The sequence below is a fragment of the Grammomys surdaster genome, unplaced genomic scaffold, assembly GCF_004785775.1.
Source record: "Grammomys surdaster isolate TR1022 unplaced genomic scaffold, NIH_TR_1.0 185, whole genome shotgun sequence".
Lineage (NCBI taxonomy): Eukaryota > Metazoa > Chordata > Mammalia > Rodentia > Muridae > Grammomys > Grammomys surdaster.
Window position 1 is genome coordinate 79,426 of NW_021604630.1, and position 24,915 is coordinate 104,340.

The following is a 24,915-nucleotide window of genomic DNA, read 5'->3' on the forward strand; positions in this document are numbered from 1 at the left end:
ATTGATGGTGGAGCGAAAGCCATGTGCCCCTGTTATGGCAATGACTGTTTTAGAACTCGGCCACTGTATTCCAAGTTTTTCTCTTTCTCTCTCCTTCTCCCCCTTTACTCCGCCCACCCACAGTGTAATACCAGACTTAAAATAGAACCTCAATAAATCTATCGTAGAATTAGAGGGCGTGGCACGTAGTAGCCCGTGGGGGTGACATCGTTGTGTGCACGTCACCTCGAGAATGCTGCTGTGTCCTGGCTACTCTATCCTTTGACACAGCCTTACCCTGGACTTTGCTTCTGACAACCCAGGTGGCATTAGCCATTCTTTCTATGGTCATGGTTTCATCACCTATGGGGAGAAAAAAAGAAAAAAAGACTTGGAATGAGGTGATTCCTTTCTAGGCCTATATTGGCCTTGACACAGTACTCAGAGACAGAGATGGGACCTGTGGGACCTACCTAAAGTAAACGGCACCCTTACCTGCCTTATACCTGGCAAAATTACCTGAGTGGAAAGTCAGATAAAATAAATAAAATAAAATACCACTGAGAACGCACCTTGCCGTCATAGGCTTCAGTCATGCTCAGCTTCCTAGATTGATACTGAGTTGTAGAACTGGGAGAGTCATTCACCTCTCCAATCCTCAGGGTAATCAGTTCTAAAATGGGGGTGACGGTCACACCCACCTTTCAGACTGTGGCTAATGGTAGCACACTTGTCTCGTGTGTGCAAGGCCTCAGCTCCCATCCCCAGCCCCTGTGCAGTTGGCAGTGCTCTTGGCCCAGTGCCTGCTGTTGGAATTGTCCTGGTTTTGCTCTAGAAGCTGCAGAAACCCTCTAACCACGCTACTGTGGATTGGCTCCAGCTCACCTGCTTGTCTGTCGGATTCTTTCCTGTCACCGGGGCTTTGAACAGGCCGTGGTATCTGAGATTGCTTCTGTTTTTATCCCCACACTTTCAGGTTTTTATCCTGAATCCTATTATTTTGCTGTAATAATAAAAAAAAATATCCAGCTCATTTGTGGAAAGAGTGCCTCTTTAACACTCTTCTGCTTAGGAAATAAATAATGTGTTTTCCTCTAGCTGGATTCAGAAAGCCTTCTGAGTCAGCAGTCGTAGCTGTCATCCGCGGGAGAAGCTGTGGGTCTGATTCTGCTGAGCACGGGGAGCCTGTGGGAAGGTCCTCCTCTTTTCATGTCTCCTGCATCCCCAGTGCCCTGCTGAAGAAGCTGGCCTTGTAGTCAGATAATACCTCGAAGGGCTCAAAGAGTTTAGTATCTGCTCCCAGAAACAAGCAATTAAAACTAGGAAAGAAAAAATTAAAAAAAGAAATCTTTTAATCTAAAATCAAATTCCTTCCCCACCATTTCTAGATGTAAAGATTCTAAATTCTTAATGTTCTGCTATAGCGGGACCTTGAAGGCAAACAAGATGAATCCACAGACCAGAGTGGAGTCCAGAAAGTAGCCAGGTACAGGCCTGTAGCCATGACACAGAAACGCCACAGGGCACAAGAAAGGAGAGAAGAAGCCCTCCTGACGTAACAGGGCAAGAAAAGGAGCTTGCTTTGGACCCAAATTTGCATAATAAGAATATACATGGACCTGAGGAAGTCAGGCTTTGGGGAAAGGTTTTAATACTCAGGACTGTTTCCCACTACAGTGTGTGCTTGCTGTAGGTGGTGGCACAGAGGCCCTTTGTTAGGGGAGAGGTTAGTGTTGGTCTGTTTAGCAGTATCTGAGATCAGTGGTTGTGGATTGCAACACTTCTGAGTTTAGGGAACCTGAGTACTAACATGTGTTAGTTTTCTGTGACCATGATACCGATGGACAGAGACTAGATGGCTCAAAACAATACGAGTTTGTCCCCTACCCAGCAGGATAACCAAACATCTAAATGACGCAGAAACAGGGCCATGCTCCGTCTACAAGGGCAACTTTTCTGTGTTCTGTCCTCTTCAAGGCCACCTAGCTCGTGGCTCAGTCTCCCTCTCTGCCTCTCTCCTCTGGGCACACCTCCTCTTCGTCTTTCCTAAGGACACTGAGTTCTGGATTGAGGGCTGGCCTAAGGAATCTAGGCTGATCTCATCCCAAGAACAACAACAGGTTTTTGACTTCTGCACAGACTCTTCACAAAGGAGGACATAGCACAGACTTTGGGGATAAGGGTGTTGGCTCTTTTGGAGGCCCCGCACACCCACTCCTGCATGACCACCTGCCCGTGTTAAGCACACTCTTGCGTGCTCTGTGTGCTGTGTGCTGTGCTTAGCCTCCGTGTCGCCTGCTAATCCTCAGAAGCACCACGAGGGTACAAGAAAGGCCTCTCCCTATTCCAGCGTTCAGCCAGGACCCAGGGCAGCCATGAGGAGTCTTTTCTGCCCTCTAGTCTCTGTCCCCACTGTCCTGTCTGCGTGAACGCTGTCCCTTGTTGTCCTGACTCTCACTCTCTGGCTAACATTCACCTTTAATGCAAACCAGTGCTTTGGGCAGCAGTTGTACAAACTGTGCTCGTGGTACATGTGGTGGGTGACCAGGCAGGCAAGGAAGGGGGACAGAACTGTAGTGGGCACCTGCTTCAAAAGGGCCACAGGCCGCCAGCAGGAAAGCTGGGAGGCTAAGAGCCTGGGATTTGGAACTGGAGAGATCTTTCAGAAGTTATGAGCACTGATTGCTCTTCCAGAGGACCCAGGTTTGGTTTCCGGCACCCATGTGACAGCTTACAACTGTCAGTGACTCCAGTTCCATTGACATATACCTAAACAAAATACTCAAAAAATATAGATGAATAAATTTTTTTTAAAAAAGAACCTAATCTGGAAGTAATAAATCATTAATTAAAAATGACTCCTTATTCCAAAAATAAAAATAAATAAAGAAAAGGACCTAAGGTTTCAGAGCCATGTTACCTACTTTGGAGTCCAGCTGTTGGACATCTTACCTCAAGCATGACCTTATGTGGTCTCCTCAGTGACTTCTGTAAAATGGAGACGACAGTGGGACCTGCCACTTAGGGTCTTAGCTAAAGAATAAAATCCACACACGCTTATTTCTAAAAAAACGTAAAGCTCACACTGGCTTTTGTGCTTGTGTTGCTGAATCTTTGGTAATGGATCCTGTATGATAGCCTAATCTCCAGCAAGAAGAAAAACAGGCCAGGCCTGGAGGTACAGGGCCTGCAGACCCAGTGACTTGAGAGGCTGAGATAGGAAGATTACAGGTTCAAAGTATACCTGGGCTACAGAGAGTTTGAGGCCAGGCTAGGAAACTTAGTGAGACTCTGTCTCAAAATTTAAAAAGAAAAAAAAAATGAGGGTGGGGTGCTGGGGCCATAGCTCAGTTGGTAGCATGCGTGCTTAGCATGTGTGAGGCCCTAGGTCCGATACCTAACAGTAGGGATGGTGGGGAGGCGGTGTGTGGAGGAGACGTGGAGGGCTCTGCAGCTCGAAGGCAGCCAAAGCCAATCGTGTTGAATGTTCGACATCGGAACTGGTTTGGGATCACTCTCAAAGGTGATCTCTCCTCAGTCCTTGCAAGGATAATCGTGTAAGAGAGATCAAAGAGAGGGAAACCCAGGCTAGAAGGCAGCTGCACATACAGGTCTTCAGGTGCTGAGACCACCACTGGGGATGTTGTGTGCACACAGGATGATAAGATCCTTGCCACACGGTGACACTCACAGCCCGTTGTTCCCCCCCTACAGGCCGATGCTGCTACCAGCTTTCTGCGGGCGGCGCGCTCGGGAAACCTGGACAAGGCTCTGGATCACCTGCGCAATGGAGTGGACATTAATACCTGTAATCAGGTCAGTGAGTGGACACAACGCATCCTCTTAGATGTCCTGCTGCACTCTTCCCAGCGCCTCCAAAGTCTCTGGGGCTTCTGCTGAGGTTCACCATGTGTTGATAACCTTCCAGCCGAGGGCCCATAGATAGAAAGGCTACCTTGCTCCTACAGTGGGACCTGGCTCCTTTGGAAGTCACTGAATATCACATGGATGCCTTAGAAGTGACCTTTGAAAATGAGCATAGGAGGAACCCTAAAGCAATGCTGGAGCAATAGTAAAAACCCCCTTACACATCAGCAGTCTTTGGGGTTCCTGGGCCTGCGTGTTGCAGGAGACAACCTTCTGCTTTCAACATCTAGGGACCTGACTACTCCCGGGACCTCCTACAAGTAGACTCCATAGTGTTGGTCCTGCTAGGACTGGCTTCTCCCCTTTAGCACAGTGTCCTCATATTTAATGTGGTAGAGGTTTGCTTGACATCCCCAACAACAATGACAAACTCCCAGAATGCAAATGGCTCTGTGCTCTAGCCACTATCCAGGGCCAAGATCCTCTTAGGGTTGAGTTGGTCTTGTATGAGCTCCAACCCACAGCTAAAAGAGCAAGAGAGGGAGGACGGGGTGATAGAAATAGGGTATGACTGTGAATCTATCCATGGCGGTGGACTTGGGGTGGTGGTGGTAACAGTGTGAGCTGGACTTGAGCTGACAGGTAAGGTGAGGAAAAGGATACTGTCATCCCTCATATCATCTCCTACCCAGAAAGACACACAGCCATGCACATGCAGACCCTGAACTCTCAGGGGTTGAACCAGATGTCCCATGAGCATGGAAGAGAGGCTGGCTACAATGCTGAATGCATTGCTTTGGGCAAGGAGGCACGGATAAGACCTGAAGACAAGAAGGAAGAGAGAAAGCTAGGCATCCCCCATACCACAACTCAGAGCATATCTCTGGGCTGAGTGGGCAGCCCTAATCCCCCAGGGGTCCCAAGATTCATTGTTTCCTACCTACCATGAAACTTCCAGACCTAAGGAGGCCTTTCAAGGATTAATCCTCCAGCCTTAAAGGAATCCCTGAGCTGAAATGTGGGCAGCTGAGTGCCAGAGGCTGTGTCTGGCTGACTATGGCAGTGGACGGTTTGGAGGCATCAAGGGATGGCTTCATCTTGAGGGCCTCCTGTGGGGGCAGCTGCAATCCCTGGCCTTCCATCTTTATCTGGCTCGCTGTAGGTTTCCGAAGATGAAAGCAAGGAGCAGGTGGGCATCCTTGGTGCTTTGTTGACAACTTTTCTCTTGGGCTCCTGACAAGGTAGGGCCTGTATGCTGGTGCAGAAGGGGTCCTGCCTTAGGTTTCAGACTACAGACCTGGCCAGCCCATTCATTTCAAAGCAGACACTGCCTGCCACATCAAGGAAACAAAAGGTACCAGGGTCTGAAAAGATAGCCCACTGCTGCACAAAGCTCACCGTTGGTGATTTATGCTTCTGCTTGTGGTTAAACATGGGCTTTTGTTTTCCCGTCAGGGGCTGGTGATGGCAGCAAGACACCTAGGTGTCACCTTATGTGAACACACTCTTCCAGAAAAAGTACTCCAGAGACAGGAGTCACAGGTGTTTGCCAAAAGAGGATAATTACTCTAGGTCTTGTATGCTGTAGAAATTTTTAATCCCGATGTGGGGTTTCTACTCTGCCTTTGATCATTCAGTTCCCAGAAAAAAATACACATAACTTGTGTTAGTCACAATAAGGCTTAAATGGCACAAGACCTGGGCCGATAGCTACCCTCTATGCTATTAGAATCTTCTTTCTTATCGATAAACCCTGAGTTATTACTTATATAGTTCATCTGAGCTGCTCTTAACTCCAGTTGGCCAACCCTCAGGGCCATGTCTTCATGACTCATGTCAACTTTCTCCTCTTCTATCTTCTCCTCCTCATGGTCCTCCTCCACCCCCCTAACCCCCACTATCTTCTTCTCCTCCTCATGGTCCTCCTCCACCCCCACCCCCCAAGCCCAGGAACCCTAAACCCTCCTGTCTTTTCTACCCTGCTATCGGCTGTCAGTATCTTCATTTATCAATAAGAAAATAACTTAGGGCCAAGGTCACATAGCTCACTTGGGTCTACATGCAGACTTGCTCTCTTGTCTCTGGGGCAATCAGGTCTTGGGAACCTGCACTTACCATTACAATACACAGCAAGAGACCAAACCTCAACACTTTAGGAAATGAACAACAATTCCTCAACAATAAAGGGAATGAACTTATGTAAGAGACATGAATGCCCAGGACAGATTAGAAGTTCCCGTCACCATTCTTCTGCTTACAGAAGACACTCACACCAGGGTGCACATGTATCCACACAACAGCAGTGTCTCCATACCACCTGCCTTGTCATTTATTCCAGCATCATGGGACCTTTACCTCCACCCCCACATCCTGTGTCTTCCTGGGTGCAGGGACATAGACTAATCCTGGTCCTTTACCTCTGTGGGCAGGAAGAGCTGATAACCAAATAATCATATATAGCTAAGGCCGTGAGGTAAAGGTGTAAGACAGAGGCTCTCAACCTGTGGGTTGCAAACCCATTTGGGTGTCAAATGATGCTTTCACAGGAATCACCTAAGACCACCAGAAAACACAGATATTTACATTATGAGTCATAACACTAACAAACTTATAGTTATGAAGTAGTAAAAATGATTTTATAGTGGGGGGCGGGGTTCACCATAGCGTGAGAAACTGTAACAAAGGATCACAGCACTGGGAAGGTTGACAACTGCTGGTCTAGGATATTCTGAGTAGAATATAGTATATAGGGGGTCTATGGTGGCACTAGTAGGAGCTGTGGCCTTGTTGGGGTAGATGTGGCCTTGTTGGAGGAAGTGTGTCACTGTGTGTGTGCGTTGGGGGAGGAGCTTTGAAGCTCCACCCAGTGCAGAAAAGTCAGTTTTCTCCTAGAAATAGTCAGATCGAGATGCAGAACTCTCAGCTCCTCCAGCACCATGCCTGCCTGGACACTGCCATGCTCCCTGTCATAATGATACTGGACTGAACCTCTGAACCTGTAAGCCAGACCAATTAAATGTTGTCCTTATAAGAGTTGCTTTGGTCATGGTTGTCTGTTCACAGCAGCAAAACCCTAACTAAGACAGAGCCTGATCTAGAGCTAGAGGTCAGAGGTCAGAGGTCAGAGGTGACACCTTAAGGTCTATTACCTTAAGCAAGAGACAGAGGAACTGAGAGCTGAGCTGAGGTTAATGAAGGGACAGCAGTATGAGTGAGTGTAGATAGGCAGGGACCCAGCTGAGGTAAAACTGGATAGAGCTGCTTCTTACCAGTGACAAGAGCGTGACATTATGCAACTGGACATCATACTCCAGGGTCTGAGTAGGGTTTGTACATGTATGCATCATGTATGCACACCTACCTGCTGCCCCAGACTACTCTGAAGTTGATGGCTGAGGGGATGGATTTGAGAGGAGAGAGGAATCTCAGTAGTGAACAACCTGCACAGTTGTGTTAGTGCATCCGGGGTGACTAGCTCTCCTGCTGGCAGATACAGTCACGTTAAGGACTTCGATCTTTATACTGAGAGGAAGATGAGCCTGGGGTTCCAGCATAGTGTGGGTACAGTTGTCGTAGGTGTGATGTAAAGGCTCGCACTGGATACTGTACTCAAAACGGATGGAGCTGTGGAGTGGGCAGTAGGAAGGCCAGCCATGTGACCGCTGCGGTAGTCCAGAAGAAAATTGTTGGTAGCTTGGATAAAAGTCATGGCTGAGGAGAAGAAACAGAGCCAATAGGCCTGGGTGGTGAACTGGAATGGGTGGAGGGACTCCGAGATGACCCTGGGGGTCTGGTTTAGGAGGACAGCGACACTATCTATGTATTCTGAAAGCACACAGTGTGTACATGGTAAAGTCACCAGTTGAGTAGGACAGATGACAGCGGGGATGGACAGACAGCAGCAGGGGCTTTTGAGGCTGGAACTCAGACGAGAAGGGAAGGTGACCTGAGACAGGTCCCCACAGGTAGCTCATTCTACCACCAGGAAAAGGGATGTGAGCCACCCAGTATACAGCTACACTAGTCATTATCCAAATGTTTATCAACCCTGCAGAGGACACGGGTTGAGTATTATATGCTAACAAAGGGAAGACACAACAGGCAAGAAAGCGTGCCAAGCAACATCCTTATGGGATGATTGGTACCTGGCAGGCAAAGCCTGCTTTAGGCGTGTGAAAGAGGATAACTTTTGAGAGGCCTGGACAAAGGAAGGGAGAGAGCCTGGTGGTTTCTGAGAATAGGAAAAGTGTGAGGAACCCTACGTTAGGAAGCATTGCCTTGTCTGGGAGCAGCAAGGACAGTGTGGCTGGGGAGTGTTGCCCGGAGGTGAGCATACTCCTGCCAGGCCCAACTTCATATATCCAGCTCTCGGTGTCATCTAGAAATCAGTCTGTAGAATCAAATGTCATAGAGTGGAGACTACGGTGACTAAAAATAGACTGTGTAGGATGAACGGGTTGGCTTCTCACACTGCCACCTAGCCACAGGAAAGGAAGCAAGCTTCCGGGACAACCCATGCTCACCGCCGCAGACGTCAGGTTAACATGGTACCACCGGGGCCATGCACTGGAACTGAAGCAGCAAAGGACCTCTGGGGTGGCTGCAGTACTACATCTGTGAACCCAGTGCTGAGTGCTTATGATGGTCATACACTACTGTACTAGATATGGGGAAAACCACGACCTGTCTTCAAAGAACCAAGCCAGGAAGCCTGCCTGAGCCTGGGAGGGTACAGATGAAGCATTCTCCTGGCCATATAGGAGCCAGAAAAGATTTTGATGTCTGCCACATTTGCTTCTGGGGCTGTTGTGACATGCCTTGTGTAGGCCAGTGACAGGTGAGCACTGCATTACATCTACCATTGCTCAGAAACAAGGAACAACAGAGGAGGGCAGGGGTCCCGGTAGCCTCCTGAGACATGCAAGAAGGAGGGAGAGGGCATCTCTCAAGCTTGGGAGGCTGACTCCAGATCTTCACAGATGGGCCTGTTACTGTCTGTGTTACCCATTGTTTTAGACCTCCCGGCAAGCATAAGCTCACCTTGAAGTCTGTTGGCCAAGGGCGAGTCCAGATTTGAATTCTCTTCTTCATGCTTCCTGTGTCGTCCTTCCTCTGTCTGTCTGGACTATGTCTGAAGATGCCCCTGCTTGAAGGCTGTCCTGTGGATCTGTTTGTCCTTGTGTCTGTGACTGTACCTCTGTGTGTGTGTGTCTCTGTGTCTGTCTAGTTATGAGTTGTGTGTGTCTGTTCCATTTTTATTAAATAACAGAGCATACCATAAGGGGAAGGAAGGAGAAACTTTATAGAATTCCTTAACAGACTTTTACAAGGGATTAAGTCACTGGCTCTGGCTGACCCCAATTGACTGAGACAATAGACATCAGTTCACCAACCCTTACTAATAACTGGCTGCTTTCAACCTTCATGGTAGATTTTAGGAAGCTGCTCTCAACTGCTGTCTTTGCTGTTTTCAAAGCCTGCATTATTCTGGGTCGGGAGCACGGAGGAGTATGTAACTCATGATCACTGTATTACCTTCGTTATAAAAGCTGATCACTTGAGAAATCCAAGACAAGTCTGAGCATATAGTAGGCTGTCAGTCTTAAGTGACTTCAAGGTGTATTATTGACTCTGTCGGTGAGGTCCAGCAAAAGTTCTAGTCTCCTAGAACGTAATCGATATCTTCATCACATTGTGTCTCCAAGGTCAGGAAGGGAATCCTCCAGTTCCACATTTCAATTTGATGGCTGTTGAGTTCACAATCTGAAGACCAGACATGATCCTCTTACTCACGAGGAACTTCAGAAAAGAAGAGAGGCTGCATCTGCGTCAGGGTGGATGGATGTACATTCACTTCTTTAGGAAATGCTTCATTTGCCCAGCCAAGCTAGGACATGATTACAAATGAGAACAGGACCTCAGTTTTAAAAGCCAGGCTTTGGGAGCACAAAGGCTCGAGAGCAGATATGTACAGTTAAAAGGGATGGGGCCATTAGAGAGATTCTTCATTACCGTTCTCTTGCTGTGATGGAACACCATGACCAAGGTACTTACAAAAGGGGGCATTTAACTGGGCGCTTGCTTACAGCTTCAGAGGGCTAGTCCTTGACCATCATGGCAGGGAATGTAGTGGCAGGCAGGCATGGCACTGGAGCAATTGCTGAGAGCTTACATCTGATCTGCAAGTTGCAGACAGAGAGAGTGACACAGGGCTGGCATGGGTGTTTGAAACCGTAAGCCCTACCCCCAATGACACACTTCCTCCAATAAGCCACACCTCCTGACAGCACCACTAACTGGGGACCAACCATTCAAACTTATGGACTTATGGGAGCCATTCTCACTCAAACTACCATGGAGAGTATCTCTAAGTTCCCTGGGAACATGCTTCAGTGAGCTGTTCACCTTTTACAAGTAGGGTATGGCAAGTGGGCTTGCTAAGAATAATGACCGTCTCTCAACTCCAGCCTTGAGCAGACTGACCCCTCTGGTTGGTGAAGGAAACCTGAATGCAGAACTTCCCTGACTGAGATAGACCTGATATGACTTAGCCTGGAATTCCTAATAGTTGGTGGTGAACACGATACTTCTTTTCATTGTTTACAGGCATGTCTCTGCATCCATGTACCGACCAAGGCTGAACCCTGCTCGGTTTTTGAGATAGAACATGTTCTGGTGGAACGATTATAGACTGCATATAAGCATGTCTCCGATTTTAGTTTGGGTTTTTAAAATTTAGCAGCAAGATGGACGCGTGCTTTGCTTACAGATCAAAACTGAGCAGAAACGTACAACATCTGAAAGTCTCCCCTCCCCCGCCGAGCACACCACTGTTGGCAGTTCGGTAGGATAGTGTCACGCTCTCCCTGTGCCAGCAAAGTATTTCCTGCGGATGCTGATTGCTTAGTTCATATACCAGGATGGTAGGCAGGTCATCATTTTTGAGATGTGTACTAGTGGGAGAGAGAGATGAACCGTAAGACCAGTTAGAAGCCTCAGTCCTCCCTAGACTTTTCTCCCTAATCCTACTGCCCTTCCTCGGGAGGTCTGGTTCTCTTGATTTAAAAAAAAAAAAAAATAGAGAACTCGAGATCTCGGACATAGAATCTTTCTAGTACACGGGAGGTATTCTTAGCTGCTGAGCTCAATTTCAGAACCCATCCTCTCATTAACTCGAACTCGAACATCTTCCCCCTCCACTCCCGAGGGCCCTGAAAACCTCAGCAGTGGGTTTGTTGCTGAGCTGTGGGATTTGGGAGTGCGGAGGCCACCACAAGCTTTGAGCAACCACACAGCGGAGGGAAGGTGATCCGAGGTCGATTGGCCTCCAGGCAGAGCTCAGAAATCGCTGTGGTCCCTTTTAGCTTTGAGACAATGAAGCAGACCACGGGGCCTCCCCTCCTCCTGAGTATAACTGAACCATGGTCCTTAAGAGCTACCTGGGAAGAAAACTGAATTTAGGTTGTAATAAAGCGAAGAAGGAAGAATGTTTAGACCCAGCTCTTTCCTGTCGCTCTGCCTCCCTCTCTAAGTTGGTACAGTCCTCCTGGATGCTTGCACTCCTCACTTGCCCCTGTCTCTAGAGGAATGCAGGCTTACAGAGGAGGAAAGGGTAACCCCCTCCCAACCCTGGCAATTGTTCAGCTCCATCTGCCTCCCGGGTCATTAAATTGCAAGATGGAATATTTTTAACAGACTTTCCCCCACCAAGTGGTCTCTGCAGAGGCATAAACCCTCTATAGTAGAAAAGATGGCAGGTGTTGCGTCTTTGTCAGCAGGCATCTGTGTGAGGTTGAGACTGTTCCCTTTGCATGATTTGATGGCGTGCAGGACAGGTTATATCCTTACCGGAGAGCATCAGAACCCTGCTCCAGGCTCCTCTTCACAGGCCCTGCAAACAGACTGGGTGGACGTGGTCCAATCTCCGCAAGGCCTTTGCAGAAACCTCAGCTCTGCCCCAGCCCATTAGCCAGAACGTAGAGTTGCCTCCTTCCCCCATGGCCTTTCTAGACCTTTGCCTCCACTCCTCCCTTCTGTCTTCTTTCAAACTGTAATTGTTTTATATCTACAGAAACTGCTGTAAGAACTGAACAAAGAACCCCTGCCTCCCCGCTGCTTGCTTTATGATTGCTTTGCCCTGTCTTCATATCCATTGACCTTCCTACCCATCCATGATATTCTGGCGTTTCTAGACATTCCAGTTTGTACAAGGCACACGTGAGACACCACCCACCTGGCTCCCGTGTGTGTCTAAGGCAACATTTTACCCAGAGTCCAGCTGTCTTTCTCAGTACCCTCCCCTCCCTTCTGTCAGTCTCTCCTTTCTCCTTCCTCTTCCTGTGCCCACCCCAGACCTTCTCACCCTCCCTTCTTGTTCCAAGGGCCTTCGTAGGTATATACTTGGCCTTATGTGACAGGATCAGCTCCTCAGGCTCTGCCCGCCTTTTTTTTTTTTTTTTAACCCTGTTGCATTCAGTGCTTTGAACCTCGGTGTCAGCTGTCTGATGTTAAAAATACAAGTTGTGGCAAGGGGTGTCCCTTTAGTCATTTGATTTCTTCGTAGTGTCTTTGTCATCTGTTCAGGCTTCCCTCACTTCCTGCCTTGGTCGTCCCAGGTTCATCCTGAGTTTCCTGTGCTAGCGCAGGCTCCATGGATTACCACCTGTGGCTGCTGCTTTGGTCACTTCTCAGACAGTCCTTGGCTTCTACTCTGAACAGTGGAAATTAGATACCCACTCCTACTGCTATGCCTATTGTCCCTCATTCTCAACCAAGATCTGGGCAGGCGAGTGAGGCTCTAAACAGAAACCGAGGTGCATAGCTCTGTGTAGACATTCCGACCACACCAGGAGCAAAATTGCTGCCTGGTGTTCTTCTTTTTTGTTGTTGTTTTGTGTCTTGGATAGTTTTATGTCTTCTTAAAACAGGTAGGGTCATTTTGAAGGAGTGATGCTCCACTGAGTTCTTGCCCTGACCTCCTTCAATGATGAACAGTGATGCATAAGTAGAAGGCTAATAAATCCTTTCCTCCCCAAGTTGCTTTTGTTCATGGTGTTTGATCACAGCAATAGTGACCACAAATGAAGACAAGCTTTGAGTTGGGAGCTATGAGCCATTAGTCAGAGGACCCCACCTGAGGCTCTGTGCTCCTCCACAGGGTGAAATGAGAGAACAGAAGGCATGAGGGCCCTTGTGTTCTGGGACCGTCAGTGTCAGCCTCTGAGGTATCCCCGCCACTTCCCATGAGCTGTGGAACCTCAGAATACCAGGTGCTGACTGTCTGAAGCTTCCTGCCCGCTCCTGACTGGATAAGTGCTAAGTTTCCAGTGACATGTCAACTGTATTTGTACATTTGGAAATCAATTAGTGTAATTGGGGCAATCAGAGCAGCTAAACAGAGGAACAGTTTACTGAGAACAAATGTCTGAAATCGTGTCTCTGCCAATGGAATCTCTCACAGTTGGTACAAGAAAACACTCCAAGTTAAGTCATGCAGACGGAATGTGACTTGAGAATATCTTAAGAGCGGTTGGAGCAGCTGCACAGACTCACTGGACTCTCCTCCACCTCCAGACACTGCTTCTCAGAAGAATGATCTAACGTGAGGATTTTTACCCAAAGTGGGGGCAGAGGCACAAGAAGAAAACTGCTGTGAATGACAGTGTGAAGATTTTTGCCCTTCAAAGAGACCATCTCTTCTTTAAGGCCATTGTGGCATGAAACTCTATGAAGTCTAGGGGTCCTGAAGACTCCAGACAGGAATTGTGGGTATGAAAGCTTCAGAAGGTGTAGCTGTTGCCCTAATTGTGTGATAACAGAATGGGTAATCTAGAAGATTACAAATCTTCTCAAACTTGGCTGAGAGACAAGGGAGTGACAGCAACTAAGTAACCTGGATTCCAGAGAGGCAAAGCCACTGGGAGAGGCCCACACACCTCATCTCCACATAGAGTAGAAGCAGTGACCCCTGCAAGGCAAATCCCCGACAACTCTTAAAGGTCCAGGGGTCTACGGCAAATCTTTAACCCCATGCCTTGACTGAGTGCTCATGGGAAATACTAGAAACCCAGAGAAGTCCCCTAAGCCTTGGGTGTTCACGGTGTGGTTGGTGGAAGGTGGCAGAGGAAGAGCCTTGCAGGCTCCCTAGACTCCTCTCTTGGTACCAGGCAGACCTGCTCCCACACTCCAGGGTGCACATGAATACCTTCCTTCCCAGGAGGAATAGAAACAGACTGCTTCTGCTGAGGGACGGAGCTCACATGTGTCAGCTTGGTTTGCTCCAGCACCTCTGGAAATCCTGTGACCCTGGAGAGGCCAGCAACTGTCCTAGGCCCAGGTTTCCTACCGCAGTAACAAGCAGATCTCTGGCTCTGCTTGAGGATTTGAGGATATGAAAGGAATACCCATCTAAGCCCAGTACTGACAAAGCAAAGTAAAAGACAGGGAATTAAACACAAACTACTCTACCCTTGAGGTCCAGACACACAGAGCCTGTCTGAAACTGGACCATACTGGGACTTGCCTACCACTACCAGTCTAAGGCACCAGGAAGAACACAGTATCACTAGGAGAGAAGCAGGACAGAGAAATGAGTCCACCTGAGGCAAAGGTACCTGGAAGAGTTGGAAGCTGGAAGATCAGGAACATTGAAACCCTTCTGGGACCCTGACCCTTACATCAAACTCATGATGACTGTAGCCTCTGTTGAGAACGGAGGCTAGCAGACCAAACACAATAAGACTCCAATCCAGGTAAGCTCCTGTCTTACTCAGGGTTCCGTTGCTGTGAAGAGACACCGTGACCAATGCAACTCTCAGAAAGGAAAGCATTTAATTCAGGCTGGCTTACAGGTTCAGAGGTTTAGTCCATTGTCATCATGGCAGGAGGCATGGCAGCATGCAGACAGACATGGTGCTGGAGAAAAAGCTAAAGAGTTCTACATCTTGTTCTGCAGGCAGAAGAAGAAGAGTGTCTCACACTGGGCACAGCTTGAGCATAGAGGCCTCATAGCCCACCCCCACAGTGACACACTTCCTCCAGCAAGGCCATGCCTACTCCAACAAGGCCACACTTCCTAATAGCACCAGTCCCCATGGACCAAGCATTCAGACGCATGAGTCTATGGTGGACATACCTATTCAAACGACCACAGTTTCTAACTCCCACCAACCACGCCACAGATGAACCAAATCTGTTTCTAGCCATAAATGATAGATAAGTGCAGTCAATTAATAATCATTAGTGTAACATCCACTTAAGACAAAAACACAAACTATGGTCAAGAGACATAGCAGTCAACAGAACGAGACTCAGAGAAGGCCAAGATGATTGACATGTGAAAGAACTCAGTGGAGACACGAATGACATGCGCGGAACTGGTGGAGAATTTCAGCCTGCAGATGGAAAGCCCAAGGAAGAGTCTCATGCAATACAGTGATAAAAATTCATCAGTAGACTAGACAAAGGCATGGCGAGACTCAGAACTTAAAATAGATCAGGAGAAAATATTCAAGTTAGAACAAAAGAAAGGAGAAGGGAAAGAGCGCACTAGAGAGGCGAAGAGCATGTCAGGTGCTCTAATACGTGGGCCACCGTCTAGTGCAAGGGGTCTGTGGGAAGGCGATAGCAAGCCAGAGTCCTTCAGGACAGCACAACAGAAAATGGCTACAAGTAGCTGTTGGGCCTCACTTAGCTGAAGCCTCTCGTCTGGAGTCTCTTGAACCCCTTTGTGCTTATCTTCGACACTCTGTTATTTGAGAGAAGAAATATGTCATTTATCCCATTCCTAATCCCCTCAGCAGCCTGTCTGCCATTTGGCTTCAAGAGAAAGAGACTGTGAAGGTTGGCTGTGTAGCTTCAGTTATCAAGAGAGACTCAGCAGGCTGCCTCTGACTTTTGGCAACCGCCCTACATTTGATTTAACTAAAGTAAAAGCATATGGTTCCCAGCTATGAAGAGGTGGTAAATTACAGTTTATCCCTGTCCGTAGTCACAGCTAGGAACAGATAGTTCACATAATCTGAATTCTCCACACGTTCGAGCATTTTCAAAAATCTGTTTAAAGAGAAAGAAAGTGTTAAAGTCAGTATTTATCCATAGGCACTCTTTTGTCTCTTGTGTTGACTAGTTATGCATTTAGTAAGGCAGAGGCTCCTTAGAACACAAGGCAGGACATCGGTGCTCAGGTGTCCCACAGCTTTAGGTGCTCGGCTTCTTGGTCACTAACGGCAGCTAGTCATCCACCTGCTGGGGTTGGCTCCTGGAGAGAGCTTTGCCCAGAGCATTTGTGCACCTGTTAAACCCAGCTACCTCAGGAAAGGAGGGTGAGAAGAGTTGGAGGCGTGGCTTCTGACGTGTTTGCCCGTGGGTTGAGAACTTAGCATCACGTGTGGTGCCTTCAGTTTGCCAAGGAAATGCACTTTTCACCCCAGTGTTACATGAACCGGCAGTCTGGCTGTGAAAATCATTTCTTAAAAGAGTAGTCTGTTCCCCTCTGTGCTACTGATTCATACAGGCCTGCGGGAACATTTAGGGCCTTTGTTTTGTATGTATCTGTTCCTGCATCACCCACAGTGAGTTCTTCAAGAGAAGGTGCTTGTCTCTTAATCACCTGCAGCGCACTGCCAGGCACTGTTGGCTCTCACAAGGTTTGGGATTCGGTTGACACTCAGCAGTCTGTGGCAAAAGCAGCAGGCATCAGCACCTCTGCTTTTGTTGTGCTAAGTCTAGAGTTTCTTGTCGTTTGGCTCTGCCTAATGGGGCTCGGGATGAGGACATTAAAATCAAATCACCTGAGTAAGGGATGTAAAAGTAACTTACAAAGACCAAGTGAGGGCTGGGGAAATGGTTCAGCAGTCGACACACTTGGTACCCAAGCAATAGGACCCGAGTTCAGATAGTCAGAATCCACATAGATGCTCTTCCAGCATGGTGCCCTGCTAGCAGTTCCAGCCTGAGTCTCAGAAGACAGAGATGGGGATATCCCCCAGCAAGTTGCCTATGAGACTAGTGGTATCTGGGAGCTCTGGGTTTGAATGAGAGACTCTACCTCAAATAATATGATTGAAGAATGAGGAAAATTCCTGACATTAACCTCAGGGCTACACCACACACACACTACACCACACACACACACACACACACACACACAAAGTCATAAAAGAGAAAGAGATGGAAGAAACAGAATCTGGAAGGGAGGATGAGACACACTCTGGGATACATACCCACTCAGACAGACCCTCTTAGAAGAGAGGCCATTGCTTCAGCCAAGAGTAGACTTCCAGAAGGCTTGGAAACCAGGGGACTCCTGAAGACCAGGATAGTAAGTAGAATCACAGAGATCAGTTGCAGAGGTCACAACCCAATGATTGTTGTGACTTTAATCAAAAGTAAACTATGCTTTTATTTATCTAATTAGAAAGAAGTGAGCTAGCTCCTGCAAGGAGGAGGGTACTCAAGACCAGGCTGGTTTTCATGTGTTAATTCGACCTCTCTGGCCTTGGTTTCCTAAGCTGTGAATGAAAGGCAGAATCTCAGAGCCTCTAAGCTTTTGGTGGTCAGAAATCTGGCATCCCTATGGACTAGGGTCCTCACACTGGCTCCAAAGATCAGGGAGCACTCACAGAGCGTCATTCTGTGTTAGATGTTTCCCCCAAGGCTCAGCAACACTGCAGCTCAGAGGCTTTCAGGACGGTGTGGGTGGGTGGCAGTGCCGCCAAGCCAAGCACTCAATGAGCCACATCCCTGCTGGCATGATTCCAGAACCATCTCCTGTGGTAAGCAGAGTATAGCCACACCACAACCTCACCACCAGATCCCAGGAGCCTCACATGCCAGAGCTTGGAGCCCTCCAGAGTAGGGTTGGGAGATCTCTGTCTAAAGGCCTCCGAAAGGACAAGCCCCTCATCCCGTCCCACAAAGAGAATCAGCTGAAGAAAGGGCTGGGGCCTCCCCAAGCACTCTCTCACTTGGCAGGTGGTTCTCCAGCTAGCTGATGCTCTACAAACTGAATACAGACAGTGGGTTTGTGTGTGCCTGGTGTCCATTACCCCTCCCCTAACTTCCTGTCCAGACTGTTGCCTGCCTTTAGCCCTTCTCTCCTGTCACCAGGACGGGCTGTAGCCATTCTTTGATCTGATAATTTTATTCACGCTGTGTGATGACAAAGCCACACAGCTAGCTTTGGGCCCTGCAGTAAGTGTTGTGCACAGCCTGCAAGAGAAAGACATGTGACGGCCAGAGTCGAATGTTTTCATTAGAAAATTCTTGATAAAATAACCTTCCCATTAGCCCCACTCAGCAGTACATGTGTGTCTTAGTTAGGGTGTTACTGCTGTGAACAGACACCATGACCAAGGTGACTATTCTAAGGATAACATTTAATTGGGGCTGGCTTACAGGTTCAGAGGTTCAGTCCATTATCATCAAGGTGGGAACATGGCAGTGTCCAGATAGGCATGGTACAGGAGGAGCTGAGAGTCCTACATCTTTATCTGAAGGCTGCTAGCAGAGTATTAGCTTTCAGGCAGCTAGGATGAGGGTCTTAAAGTCCACACCCACAGTGACACACCTACTCTAAAAGGCCACACCTCCTAATAGTGCCACTCCCTGGGCCAAGTGTATGTAAACCATCACAATGTGCATGCAGGAGCACAGTGTATACACACAGACACACACACACACACACACATACACACACAGACACTCATTCACACCTGGTAAGGAATGTCACAACCCTACAAGGACTTGGGCAGCTGTGCTCACTGGCTGCTTATAGGCTGGTCAGGTCTGGTCTAAATAGGTCATAGGTAGACTACCTTGCAACCTTCCTGTCTCCCCAGAAGACTCTTCCCCCAGGGTCACGTGATAAGAGGTAGCACTGACCCCAAGTGGACAGCTGTGTTTCAGTGAGAAGCTAAACATATACTGTGACCCAAGAGAGGAATGGGGACTTCTGGAGCCCAGGGTACAGGGACTCTCCGGAGAGATGAGTCAGAGACCTCACATCAGAGGCAGAGGTCAAGCCTCATCCTGACTGGCAGGAGCCTGCTTCACTAAGCCTCCTCAGCCATAGAACTGAAGTTCCTGCCATCATATGGGCAGTATCACTTGTGGTGCTGGATAGTACTTTTAAAATATAAATATTATTTGGGGGGAGGGGCACATGGATTCCATGAGCACTGTGGACGTTGGAGGACAACTTTAAGGAGTTAGTTATCTTCTTCCATCATAAAACTCAAACCAAGGTCATCAGGTGTAGTGACAAACGCCTTTACCCACCAGACCTCCTCACCCGCCCCCAACGAGCAGTTTTTGGTATCAGATCGTGCCAGAAAGTTTCAGAGCCTTTCAGTACACAGGTCAGAGAGCAGGAAGCAGGGAGTAAGGACTGAGAGATACATCCTGTGCCCAGCTGCTTTTTAGGAGCTCAGAAGCAGCCTCAGACCGACTGGCTTTTCACAGCTTGGTGAGAGCTCTTATTGGGTGGACGTGGCCCCCTCGGTGGCACCTGAAAAGGCAGGCTAGCAAAGGGGCTGTTTTAGAGCTGTTTTTTTTTAATTGAGGAAAGCATGTAGGGGTGGCGGGGGTACATAGTTCTCAGAGGGTCTGTTTTGAAGCTTATTTTTATAAGTATGGGATGGTCCCCACAGACTTTGAGCATGTATTGGTGTGGTGTGTCTACTTTTTCTGGTCACTGGATGAAAGTTCACCAGGGCTGGCGCCATGCCAACTACTGTAATCAAGGAGAATTCCTGTCAATCAGGTGGTCAGATTTCTGCTACTGGGACAAAATACCTGGGGAAATCAAGTTAATAAAATGAATAGGTTAATTTTGGCTCAGGATCTTAGTCCAAGGCCAGTTGGTCTCATTGTTTTCTGGAGACACCGTACATCTTGGGATGAGTTTGTGGCAAAAGAAGCTGCTGCCCTCTGGCAGCTCTGAAGTAAAAGACGGAAAGAGAACTGTATTTCTCTTCATACCTTTGTGTCTGTATCTTTGAACATTTTCAAACCCCAGTGAAGCCTAAAGACTATCTAGGATCAAAATCTCAGGGTTCCTGTAGGTTCTGAGAGAGGGTTCCTGTACTTGGTTCATGTCCAGAAGGTGACAGTTTTATTGTCTTTACTCTTTTTTCCCTGGTGCTACAACCTTGGGATGTCAAGAGCCTTCCTAGCTACTGGTCAGTAGGTGGCCCTCTCCGTGTCAGCTCTACCTACCGGGTGTCCCTGTGTTTCTGCCTTCCACTGCTCCAGACCTCACCCAGTCCTCAGGATGTTGGAGTGGGCAGTCTCACTAATTGAAACCTACCCACCTCTCTCTCTCCTCCTTTCAGAACGGGTTGAACGGCCTGCATCTGGCCTCCAAGGAAGGCCATGTGAAGATGGTAGTTGAACTTCTGCACAAAGAGATCATTCTAGAAACAACAACCAAGGTAAGAACTTGGCATTGAAAATTCAAGTCTGTGGGCCTTTGTATCTCCTCTCAAACGGCAGCGTGGAAACTAGCCTAAACATGGTCCTGGATTCCCAGGACGCTGCTCATCACATCCTGTTTCTCTGAGTCCCTGGTGCCACCTAAGAACACAAGACCCTGTCTGCAGAAATTATCAGGGGCCTATTATCTATCCTCCTCACTGAGCTCTGGAACCATGACCCCTTTATGGCGGCTTCTTGCTGCTTCATTCAGGGACCTGGAGTTCTGTAAGCTCCAGAGTTGGGCCCCAGCTGACTTGCTTTCAACTCTGTGGCCTTAGGCAGGTGACTTGGGACCTGGAAAGTCTCAGTGTTCTCAGCTGTAAATTGGGACCTTATCACGTATTTGCAGGGTTGGTGGGAAAATAAACTGAGCTGTGTATATAAAGGACCTGGCCTAAGAGTCAAGTGGGAAAGAGCAACGTGACCCTGTTGTCACTGAAGAAAGTCTGGTCCTTCTCTAGCAAATCTTCTTGTTCACCTGTCAATCGATTTTCTCCCTGATCAGTTAACCTGAAGTGGCACTCCCTTTTATGGGGAACTGTTTTGCACAGAAGCATCAATTCATGTAGATTGCAAAAATATGATATTTGCATTGCCAGTGCACTTGCTTTCTCGTGCGTGGTAAGCACACAGTCTACAACTGACCTATACCCTAAAGTGAGTTTTATTTCTCATGTACTCTCAGCTCCTTTATTAAAATAATCTCCTCTTACCATCTTGTGTGGCCCCTCTCTTCCCAGCTCCCGACATTGCTGTCTCTTTGCCTGAGCCGCTGTAACCCCTCAGTTCCTGCCCTATGCTTGTTAAATGGGGTCCTGAACACAACCTCAATTTCAGCTCTCTGCGGCAAACATTTGCCACCTCTCAGGCAGAAAATGCCGCCGAACAATATAGAGAGAACAGATATAATTTGTATGAAGTGAATTTCCAAAATATTATGAAAGTAGACTCCTTTCTCAAGTTAAGGTTCCCTCATTTTCATGTCATTTTTCCGCTCACTCATCAGTGCAGTGAGCCTGCATTTACTTCCAGCCCTTTGACAGAAATCGATGGTTTCACCTGCTCTTCCCAGAGGCCAGGGGGCAATTACTGACCTATGACATTCCTGGCCACAAACCTGCAGCCCCTCTTCCCTGGTGTTTGCCCAGAGCTGAAGAAATGGCACACTTCCCAGATCCTCCCCTTTGGTTTTTATTGTGTGATGAGTACTTATTTGGTAGATCATATTTCTAGACATTTATAAGCCAGCATAACTTTAGAGTGGTATCGAGGAAGAGGGTCAACCTCAGAGCTTAGGCTGCGACAGACTCCTGATAGATTGTGAAATCGTCCTTGGTCTCCGAGGCTGAGGAAAGATTACAAATAAAGACAAAGCAAGAAACCAGAGCCTGCCCCGGTTCCTTAGCTGGGTTCCTGAATGGAAAAGCAGAAGGATGCCTTGACTCCTCTCCTGCCTCTCCATCCCAGAAGCTAGAGCCCAGCTCCCGGGTGGTTGAGTGGATCCCTTATAGCACCCCACAAATTCACTCAGTGCCAACCCAACCCTCCTTTTCCCATGGGTTCTACAGCTTCTTAAATACAGAGAAATTGGGTGTTTATAAATCAAAATAGAATTAAATCATGTCTTCTGCTTCTTCGTGAATATTGAGGACCACACCACTGTCCTGTGACTCCCCCACAGGTCCAGGGGTCTTCATGAGGCTTACAGTTGATGTGTTTGTGTTTGTGTATGTTTATGTGTATGTCGGTGTTTGTGTGTATGTCTAGGTGTGTGGTTTTTTATGTTTGTGTGTCTGTGTTTGTATAGTATGTGTCTGGGTGTGTGTTTGTGTATGTGTTTGTGTTGTGTGTGTATGTATGCATGTGTATGTGTATGTTTGTGTGTGTGTGTTTATGTATGTGTACATGTGTATGTTTGTTGCTGTGTATGTGTCTGGGTGTTTGTAAATGTGTGTGTGTTTGTGTGTGTGTGTGTGTGTGTCGGTGTTTGTGGGTATGGGTATATCTCTGTGTGTATTTGTGTTGTTTGTGTGTGTGTGTATGTGTGTATATGTCTGTTTGCATGTTTGTGTGTGTATATGTGTGTGTGTGGGGGAGAGAGACAGAGAGAGAGGGCGAAGGAAAGAGAGGGGGAGAGAAGAGGAACACTGTTCCCTGTGCTTTTATTACTCTTTCATGACCAGTGATTGGCTGGGTGTAGACACAGATGTTTTGTTCTCCTACCCGAGACAGTCTCTTGAGCAGGCTGAGGGAAACCTCTGTTTCTTGCCTCTGTGTTTCAGAAGGGGAACACTGCTCTGCATATCGCTGCCCTTGCTGGTCAGGATGAGGTAGTCCGGGAGCTGGTCAACTATGGAGCCAACGTCAACGCTCAGTCTCAGGTAATGGCTCCCTGGTCCCTAGTATAGAGAAAGTCTTTCTTCACTTACACAATTCTTTTCTGACATATTGGCTACTGCACACACTCACACAAACACACACACACACACACACTCACACACACACAATAGGTAGGACTAGATTTGTTACTGCCATCTCTCCAAGCAGCAATGCAGGCATTCTGCATTCATTTTCCAAGGCTAGACCACCATCTTAGCTTGGTGAGTGGTCACTGTGGACTCCATCTTGGTTAAGTAGACCAGAAAGATCTCGTATTACATATGGATCATATGGACAGAGTGATAAGACCTGGTTGGTTAGTATACAAAGAAATAAAAGTGGAGGGGTGCTGGAGAGATGGGTCAGCAGTTAAGAGCGTGCACTGCTCATGCAGATTCCAAGTTCAGTTCCCAGCATGCACAGCAGGTAACACAATCATCTGTAACTCAAGCTTCTGAGGATCTGACACCTTTGGCCTCTCTATTCCTGTGCACACAGTGACACACTGACATAGCACAGACATTCACATACACATAATTAAAACCGAAATCACTTTTTAAGTAGAGGAGGATTGTGAGCTAGGGACTCACTCAGAAGGTGAGCAGGGACACACTTTTCTGGAGTCATCTCCCCATCTTGGCCTTTGGCAAGAATTTTCCAGAGGCAAAGTAAGGGTATGGAGTGGCAGCCACGCCTCCTCCTAGTGAGAGAGTTTGCACCTGTCTTCACATCTGTTCCATTGTTTTAACAGCTGCTTCTTTGGGTTTACAGAAAGGCTTTACTCCCCTGTACATGGCTGCTCAGGAGAACCACTTGGAGGTGGTGAAGTTTCTCCTGGAGAATGGAGCCAATCAGAATGTAGCCACGGAGGTAAGTCCCTTTGGAAATGTGCTCTGTGATAGAAGTGTCATAGGTACATGAAATAGCTGATAGCACACAGTCAGACTGCACATGGATGATGTACATTCGGCACACAGTCAGACTGCAAGCAGATGATGCACATTCAGCACACAGTCAGACTGCATGCAGATAATGTACATTCGGCACACAGTCGAACTGCAAGCAGATGATGTACATTCAGCACACAGTCAGTCTGCAAGCAGATGATGTACATTCAGCACACAGTCAGACTGCAAACAGATGATGTACATTCAGACCTCCTTAGCACACAGTCAAACAACAAACACCTGGTACAGATGGTCAGATACCATCATAGCACACAGACAGACTGCAAGCACAACCCACACAGTCAGGCCCTCATAGCACACAGGCAAACTTTGGGTATACGGTAAAGGAAAACTAACTGTAAGAAAGAAGAATGCAGACACTGTGGGAACACGGAGCAAGAAAGTTGGGCAAAGGAAGGCTTCAGGGAGGAGGTGGCACTTGAGCTGAGCTTAGAGAGTGCAAAGGGCTTTGAAATCCCATCTTTGCTTTGCTCTCCCCCAACCAGGATGGCTTCACCCCACTGGCTGTGGCTCTGCAGCAGGGTCATGAGAACGTGGTGGCTTACCTCATCAACTATGGGACGAAAGGGAAGGTGCGCCTCCCTGCCCTGCACATCGCGGCTCGCAACGATGACACGCGAACAGCCGCGGTCCTTCTGCAGAACGACCCCAACCCGGATGTGCTTTCCAAGGTGAGCGAAGCCAGGGTGTCCGCCGGGGGAAGCAGGCCAGTGAAACAGAAGACTGTGTGCTAGGGGCATCTTGAGGTCCAGCTCTGCCTTCAGTGCTCAGGCCTTGGTGGGCAGCCTGAAATCCCTGGAGAGTGCTGAGGTCATGCTGGGGTGGTTCCAGCTACTCGGGGCATCCAGAACCAGCACCTTGGAGGACAGGGTGGGCCTTCATGCAGAATGAAACTGCACCTCAGAGAGGACTCTGATCCTCTGATCGTCACCCACTTCCTTCCCTGCTGCCCTTGCTGGATGAGGTCATCTTGCCCAGACGTGGAAGAGCAGGAAGATAGAAAGTGGGTTTCCTGGAGATGTGGGTGGCTGTTTCATGTGTTACTAACCACTTCTCATTCAATCAGCTGACTGTCCCTCAACCAGCTAGACTGCTCAACTTGTTCACACTGCCTCCTCCCTCCACCTGTTCTACAATGTCCCTGTCCCTGGGGGTTTTGGGATGTGGTCTAAAGGTGTGGAACAGGAAGATAGTGGTGGACCCTCTGGACAGCTGAGCTGAGTCAGGCTCTGTGAGGGGGCTGGTG

The 24,915-nt window shown here is 48.1% G+C and overlaps 1 protein-coding gene across 6 annotated transcripts in view; it reads left to right on the top strand.

Annotated features, from left to right (window-relative positions):
• Positions 1–24,915, top strand: part of Ank1 (ankyrin 1) — a 115,434-nt gene that overhangs the window by 26,581 nt on the left and 63,938 nt on the right. For 5 of the 6 annotated variants that reach the window (XM_028768181.1, XM_028768183.1, XM_028768182.1 and 2 more), the window contains exons 2-6: positions 3,694–3,795; positions 20,181–20,279; positions 22,605–22,703; positions 23,473–23,571; positions 24,155–24,340. In XM_028768181.1, coding sequence (XP_028624014.1) covers positions 3,694–3,795; positions 20,181–20,279; positions 22,605–22,703; positions 23,473–23,571; positions 24,155–24,340 — 585 coding nt within the window. Of the gene's footprint in view, positions 1–3,693; positions 3,796–20,180; positions 20,280–22,604; positions 22,704–23,472; positions 23,572–24,154; positions 24,341–24,915 lie in introns of those variants that run through there. The other variant, XM_028768186.1, reaches the window with a different exon arrangement.